This window comes from Dipodomys merriami, unplaced genomic scaffold, assembly GCF_024711535.1.
Source record: "Dipodomys merriami isolate MVZ:Mamm:240054 unplaced genomic scaffold, mDipMer1.0.p SCAF_21, whole genome shotgun sequence".
Classification (NCBI taxonomy): domain Eukaryota; kingdom Metazoa; phylum Chordata; class Mammalia; order Rodentia; family Heteromyidae; genus Dipodomys; species Dipodomys merriami.
Genome location: NW_027203493.1, coordinates 5,898,825 through 5,906,852, shown reverse-complemented (window position 1 = coordinate 5,906,852; position 8,028 = coordinate 5,898,825). Strand labels below are relative to the sequence as shown.

At 36.8% G+C, this 8,028-nt stretch overlaps 2 protein-coding genes across 2 annotated transcripts; both read left to right on the top strand.

Moving 5' to 3' along the window:
- The first annotated feature begins 256 nt into the window (after positions 1 to 256).
- On the top strand, positions 257 to 1,177 carry LOC138834202 (olfactory receptor 4P4-like). The gene has a single exon (XM_070032952.1). The coding sequence runs from the start codon at positions 257 to 259 to the stop codon at positions 1,175 to 1,177; it is 921 nt and encodes a 306-aa protein (XP_069889053.1).
- A 4,778-nt stretch (positions 1,178 to 5,955) lies between these two features.
- On the top strand, positions 5,956 to 6,882 carry LOC138833699 (olfactory receptor 4P4-like). The gene has a single exon (XM_070031990.1). It carries the CDS (start codon positions 5,956 to 5,958, stop codon positions 6,880 to 6,882), a length of 927 nt encoding a protein of 308 aa, XP_069888091.1.
- The last annotated feature ends 1,146 nt before the right edge of the window (positions 6,883 to 8,028 follow it).

Sequence of the window (8,028 nt, the reverse complement as noted above, 5' to 3'; positions counted from 1 at the left end):
TATGTCATAAATCTGCCATGACTACTTTTAATCAAAGTATATAATGCCACAATATTAAGGAAGGCTTTCACAGCTGCATACTTTTATTGTGAAAATACTGTACAGAGGGGATACAATTACATGGGCAAGGTAATGAGTACATTTCTTATCAAACATTGTTGCCTCCTCCTTTGTTTCCCCATTGTATTGTAATAAATCTGAATAACATCAGATAAATTAAGTTTCTGCTGTGTATTATAGAACTTACTGTGACTTCATGGAAAAACAGAATGTCACAGAGTTTGTTTTCACAGGACTGTTTGAAAGTAAGAAAACAGAACTACTGCTCTTTTTCTTGTTCCTGCTTTGCTACGTGGCAGTGTTAATGGGAAACAGCATCATCTTCCTCACAGTCTCCTGCAGCCATCTCCTAGAACAGCCAATGTACTACTTCCTCTGCCACCTGTCCCTCATGGACCTCTGCTCTACTTCCATTGTAGTTCCCCAGCTCATCAGGAACTTGGTTACTACAAGAAGAGACATTTCCTACAACAACTGCATGACGCAGCTCTTCACTTACCACTGGTTGGCAGGTGTGGAAATTTTTATCTTGGTGTGCATGGCTTTTGACCGTTATGTGGCCATTGTCAAGCCGCTGCATTACATGATGATCATGAACAGGAAGAGGTGTCATATGCTGATCGCCGTGGCCTGGGGAATTGGTTTTTGGCATTCTATTGCTTTGTTGCTCATAGTCCTCAATTTGCCTTTCTGTGGTCCTAATGTGATTGACCACTACATGTGTGATGTGAAACCACTTTTAAGACTTGTTTGCAAAGATATCCATGTTGTTAGTATCTTAGTGATTGCTAATTCTGGGACAGTGGTAGTTGCCATATTCACTGTGCTCTTAGTTTCTTATGTCCTCATTTTATATAACCTCAGGACAAGATCCTCCACAGGGCGTCGCAAAGCTCTCTCCACCTGTAGCTCTCACATAATGGTTGTGGTTCTATTTTTTGTGCCCTGTATTTATATCTATATCCTCCCTGCAGGTGGTAAAAATAAGGATAAAGAAATCTCTGTGTTTTATACTGTGATTGGCCCCATGCTAAATCCTCTTATCTATACTCTGAGAAATAAGGAGATGAAAATTGCTATGGGGAAGGTCTGGTGGCGGATGTCAAATTCAAGATGAAAATAAAGGAATAAAATTTATTATACTCTCAGCCTGTGTTTCTAGGATATAGAGATACCACTAAAAGAAACTTAGGGTACTCTTTTTGGATTTTTGACTCATGTTAGGAGCTAATGTCCCATGTAGTAAGTCTGAAGCAAAACCTCATAATACAAATTGAAAACTGATTGTAACATGGCATAGATAATCCAGATATAAATGGGTCAATTTGAAGAGTGCAAGAAACTTCCTTGTAGAGCACATTTACTGCTTGGGCTTCTCCCTTTGAGTTAGAAAGCATGGTTATGATGTAGATGACATGGTTTCTATCACCAATGCCAAAATAGAAAACAAACTAACATGACAAATAAGGCACATCTTCCATCCTCCAAATCCTCCCTTCTAGCAAATTATATGCAACTCAGTTTTTGAGCAATAAAAATCCATCCTTCTCATTTGTGAGTCAGAAATATCTCCCAAACATCGGTTCAAGTCTGATTTCCTGATTCCAGAACTCATGACTCTGTGGAATGTGTTTTATGATATTAAATGGTTTTGGGGTGCTTGGGATCAGGACATCTGATGACTCAGGTTTTAATCTCTAAATTGTGTAAGTTTGTCCTAATGCTGAGTTTTAGTTGTATAGTACTGGTGTCATGAGGTATTTCTGAGTTGTTATCTTTTTTCTTTCTCTCTTTTTGCTTATGAGTCAAGATCTTGGAACATATCCCAATTATTACACAACTCAGGGCCACCCTGCCTCTTTCTAGAATGCTGATATGACAGATGACTACTGTTATGCCTGGTTAGGTATTATATTTCTTCATTGAAAAGATTTTACAAAGAATCCTAGGAAAAAGTGGAAGCTAATGTATGGAACTTTTCCTCCCTGTAATCTCTGCGAGGTCATTCTCTAACGTTTCTCATATGTTTGGGGCTTTGTGCTGTTTCTCCTACATAGGACACCCCTGCTTCTATGCTACATATTACACAAGTCCATGAAACAGTCGGTTCATCACCAAACCAATCCTTTCTTCTTCTTATATTGAAACTCCTCTGTGCAATTAATAATACACCTACAATAATTATTGTGCCTTATATCCTAAAAGTTGACTGAGTCAGAAAATTATATGGGCTATTTCTGCTTTTCTTTATATATTTTTCTTCCTAGAAATGATTGTGCTACAAATTAATTAGTAAATAAATCAGTCTGGAAATACACTGAAAGTGAATATTTTATTTGACTCAATGTACAATTTTTAAATGTATACAGTATCTCTTTATTTATTTATTTTTTGTCGGTCATGGGGCTTGAACTCTGGGTTCAGTCGCTGTCCCTATGCTCTTCAGCTCAAGGCGAACACTCTACCACTTGAGCTACAGTGCCATTTCCCATTTTCTAGTGGTTTTTATTGGAGATAAGACTTGCAATAACTAGTATATGTATGAGTCAAGCAGAAAAGGTCAGATGAGGTGACGTTAGGGAAATAAACCCTAAGATATGTATTCAAATGTTTTTTTTCTTTCATGCGATTGTTTCTAACACATTTATAAGATTATTTCTTTGTTGCTTTGTATGTCCCTCCCCCATGGTATAACCTCTGCTTTCACTGTATTTGATGTTGGTATAATTTGTGGAGGGGAAGGGGAAAACCAAATTGTTTAAATAGGGATACAGGTGGACCCATTGCAACAATGAGAAGTACAAGTCGTTATGTCAAAAACGAACTTTACAACTTTGGTGGGGAGGGAAAGCGGAGGATTGGATGGGGAGTGCAGGGGGAGGATGGGAAGGGATGTGAAGGGGAAACAAATGAGGAGGCTACAATGCTTGATAAGAAATGTATTCATTATCTTGCCCATGTAATTGTAACCCCTCTGTACAGTATTTTCCCAATTAAAAAAAGAAAGAAAAAAAAAGAGTCTCACAGACTTTCCTGCCCAGGTTGGCTTTGAACTGTGATCCTCAGATATTAGCTGCTTGAGGATTACAGGCATGAGCCACCAACACCTGGCTATCTCCTTATTTTCTTGGTGATCATATATTAATACTACCGTAATACTCCCCTAATGTGTCTACAGATAAAGAAGGAATTAAACCTATACTTAGCCACCAAAAATATTTTAAAGCATATAGGGTTAAAAAATTGGACAAAGATTCAGAAATACAAATTTGATATGCTTTGTGCCAAAATCCCTTCTGTACATGTATGAGAATATAATGATGAAGCCCACAGTTATGTGAAACATAGAGATACCTAAATAAATCTATACCATGAGCATGTAGAGACTTGTACATTTCCTACTCTAAACTAAGGACTATAGTTTATAACTTACTCTCTTTGCATCCTACTACCCTTTCCTATTTTTCTTATTGAAAAGAAAAGGTTTGAAAAAACAAAACAGAAACAAACAAAAGAATGGAAAGAAAAAGAATGTTTGTTGTGGCATTTCCCAGTTTTTAGCCATTAACACCAATTAGTAACTCTTCATGCAAATGGTGTGTATGGGTTTTAAATTTCTGATACTCATAAGAGGAAGGGATTGGAAAGGTGGCTCAGTGGAAGAGTGCTTACCTTGCATGAATGAGGCCCTGGGTTCAATTCCTCAGTACCACATACATAGAAAAAGCTGAAAGTAACATTGTGGGTCAAGTGGTAGAGTGCTAGCCTTGAGCTGAAGAGCTGAGGGACAGCGCTCAGGCCCAGAGCTCAAGTCCCACAACCAACAAAAAATAAAGTGGAAATATTTTTAATCTTCCATGATAATTTCAGTAATTTTGGTGATGAGTGTCAATGAATATGATTGATCCATGCTATTAACACACTGGTACAATCAATGATAAATAATTCCACATTTTAATGTTCCATAATCATTAAAAAATTCAGTGTTGAAGGAAATTTTCCTATAAGAGGAAAGAGAAACCAAAATTTCATTGACTTCATCAATGATGCATCATTACAAAAGTCTTGTACCCCTTGTATTGCATCCCAAAGTGATAAATGAAAGGGGTCCTTAAAACCACCTCTACAGTCACTTTATTAGTATTGACTTTACTTTCACAATTATAAATACATATGCATTTGTTGCAAATGTATGCCTAGGAGAGTTTATCCCTTGTGTCTCCTTATGTCCTTTAGTCCATAAAAGCTTCTCTGTTTTGAAGGTTCATGGGAGAGACTGGGTGTTTCCACAGGATTTACTTTTTCATTATAAATAGCAGAGAAGGAAGAGGAGTCAGCATGGAGAACCAACTTAACATTTCAAAAATATTGTAAATCTCAGCAGAAATAATAATTTGTACTAACAGATATTCTTTTCCAAAATTAAGGTAGAATATTTGATGTTTACATTGACTAATAATCTATAAATGGAGAAGTTCTGTAATATGTCTGCTTGTGTTTCTTTTTAAGGGTAAGACATTCAGGGGAAACTAAATGATAATTTGAAAGTCTATCAATATTCCTCTGACAGTTTTTAATGCATTCTTCAATTTCTTCTTTTGTGGCAGAACACAAAATTCTTAACAACTGACATCTTCGATGGGTGACAATGTTAGTGTTTATTAGTGAGTTTGTTCTTGTCCAAACCATTTAAGCCAAGGAAAGGTCTGTGCTGTGAATTTACAAGATTTTTTTTTCTGAAGCATAATTTACATGAAGTCATTTTGCTTTGGTTGAATAAGGTGAGGAGATTAGCAACATTACACTATTAACCAGATGAAGAATCTCAGAGAATGAATTGTTTACTCTAGAAACAAAGAGATTCACAGAGGATCTGAGGTGGATGGATACTATTGTAGGGATGCAAATTTATTGAAATCAGTACATACTGGTGATAGAAGATGATTTCAACACAATCACACTTTGCTACCATATCCAGAGGGTCAGAGTATCTGTAGTGTTCTGATGGTGGGATCAAAGAGCAGGCAGTGGTGTAAGGATCTTATTACATTCTTTAATATGTCATGGAAAATGAGCACATTTACGAAGTGTTTCCTCTATGCTAGGAGATATCGCTAAGTGTGTGTCTAGTATTTTTAGGAATAAGTGAAGTTTTTCTATAATATTATTAAGAACTATATTTCTGTATTTAGATGTGAAACATTGCTGCCTCAATCTATTTTTTCCCCTGTATTTTCAGAGACTGTATTGTGACCTTGGAGAAACAAGCTATGGGAAGCATCAGAACTGTCTTTGAAAGATCATTTTCTGTACCCATGAAGATAACTTCCAGTTAAACTGTACATATTAATCATATCATATATGAAACGTCAGCAGTGAGACTGGGATATTACTGATACATTATATGTAATACAGAAATAAAATTCAATAATCTTCAGTAGTGTGGAAATTAGAGACTGTGCAATAGAAAATAATCTTGATTAACTTCTTAGGTGTATAATATTTATGAAAGTGTTGGGCATAAAAGATGCTTTAATTGCATAATATATCATTAGCAGTGTAGTGATATGTTTCAAAGAAGTTTAAAGGGAAGCCAAGTGGATGGAAAGTGTTGGTATAGTTGTACAGTGTTTGCACAATAAGACCCGGTTACTGAGTTTAAATCTCAGAACAGCCTAAATAAACAGAATCATATATATATATATATATATATATATATATATATATATATATATATATATAATGAGGTGAACCATATCATAAATTTGCTATGACTATGTTTAAGCTAAAGTATAGCTAACAACAAAATTTAAAGAACTCTTTCAAAGATGTCTTATACTCTATTATTCGATAACTTAAATTTCTTCTGTGGATTGTAGAACTCATCTTGACTTCATGGAAAAACAGAATGTCACAGAGTTTGTTTTCACAGGGCTGTTTGAAAGTAAGAAAACAGAACTACTGCTCTTTTTCTTGTTCCTGCTTTGCTATGTGGCAGTGTTAATGGGAAACAGCATCATCTTACTCACGATCTGCTGCAGCCATCTTCTGGAACAGCCAATGTACTACTTCCTCTGCCACCTGTCCCTCATGGACCTCTGCTCTACTTCCATTGTAGTTCCCCAGCTCATCAGGAACTTGGCTGCCACAAGAAGAGACATTTCCTTGAACAACTGCATGACGCAGCTCTTCACTTACCACTGGTTGGCAGGTGTGGAAATTTTTATCTTGGTGTGCATGGCTTTTGACCGTTATGTGGCCATTGTCAAGCCGCTGCATTACATGATGATCATGAACCGGAAGAGGTGTCACATGCTGATCGCCGTGGCCTGGGGACTCGGATTTTGGCACTCTATTGCTTTGTTGCTCATGGTTCTCAGTTTGCCTTTCTGTGGTCCTAATGTGATCGACCACTACATGTGTGATATTAAACCTCTTTTGAAACTGGTTTGCAAAGATATTCGTGTTGTTAGTATCTTAGTGATTGCTAATTCTGGGACAGTAACAGTTGCCATATTTACTGTGCTCTTAGCTTCCTATGTCCTCATTTTATATAACCTCAGGACAAGATCCTCCGCAGGACGTCGCAAAGCTCTCTCCACCTGTAGCTCTCACATAATGGTTGTGGTTCTATTTTTTGTGCCCTGTACTTATATCTATATCCTCCCTGCAGGTGGTAAAAATAAGGATAAGGAAATCTCTATGTTTTACACTGTGATTGCCCCCATGCTAAATCCCCTCATCTATACTCTGAGGAATAAGGAGATGAAAATTGCTATGGGGAAGGTCTGGTGGCGAATGTCACACTCACAATTAAGATAAAGAAAGTTTCCTTTATTACACTCTCTCCTTGTGTTTCCAGGATAGATTTAAATAGAGGTATCACAGAAAGGAACTATAGAAGCACTCTGTTTTAATTGTTATTGTAATGGTGACATGCAGAGGGGTTGTCACATAAGTCAGGTGGTGAGTCCGTTTCTCTTTGGACATTGTTGCCTCTTTCCTCATTTTCTCCCTGTTTTTTTCTCCCCACCCTCCTTCCCCACAATTGTGTAGTTAATTTTCAGTGTAGTACTTAGTGAGTATCACTGCTTTCTTTTTCTTAGTCGTTTGTCCTACCATTGCTGTGTTCTGTGTTAACCTCTCCACAACACATTAACTTACATTGAAGACAAAAGTTACCGAAAGCAAAAATGGTGACCTATGAGAAAAATCAGAAGGAGAAAAACATCATGATTTCTCGTGTTTCCATTTCTTGGTGTTCATGTCAATAAACATCATTTATATGATCGTATAAGCATAGCTAATGAGCCTTCCTGATCCTCTCTGAAGAATATCCTCCTTTGTTCTATGTGAATGTCTAGGGTCTTGTAAAATTTTTTCATGTCCTGATGAAAGCTCCCAGCACAACCACGCTCATTGCAAAATTGCTTACCAGAGCCAGGATATAAAATCAACCCAGATGCCTCTCAGCAGTTGAATGGATCATGAAAATGTGGTGTATATACACAATGGAATTCTATGCTTCCATCAGAAAGAATGATACTGTGCTGTCTGTAAGGAAATGGAAAGACTTGGAAAAGATATATATTAAGCCAGACCAAGGAGAGAAACATAGGTTGCATGCTTTTCCTCATTTGGGCTAACTAAAAGTGCCTCTAAATCTTCAAGCAAACATACTGCATAGTAATAGACAAAAAATAGGTGCACTCTGGATTTTCACATGGTATGGGATATAATGTTATAAGTCTATATGTTTTAATGTTATAAGTCTAACGCAGGATCCTGTTATATAGATTGAAATCTGTGTGTAAAATGGGTCAAATATTCCAGAGTTAAATGAGCCATTTAAGGAGTACAGAGAATTTTCTTCTAGACCACTTGTATCTGCTTGTTATTCTACCTCTGTTTTAAAACACTGTGGTTAAGGGATAGAGGAAATGGTTTCAATCACCAGCACCAAAATGG

What these genes read in the sequence shown, in the direction of transcription:
- LOC138834202 (XM_070032952.1), top strand. Translation starts at nt 257, where the DNA reads ATGGAAAAACAGAATGTCACAGAGTTTGTTTTCACAGGACTGTTTGAA.
- LOC138833699 (XM_070031990.1), top strand. Translation starts at nt 5,956, where the DNA reads ATGGAAAAACAGAATGTCACAGAGTTTGTTTTCACAGGGCTGTTTGAA.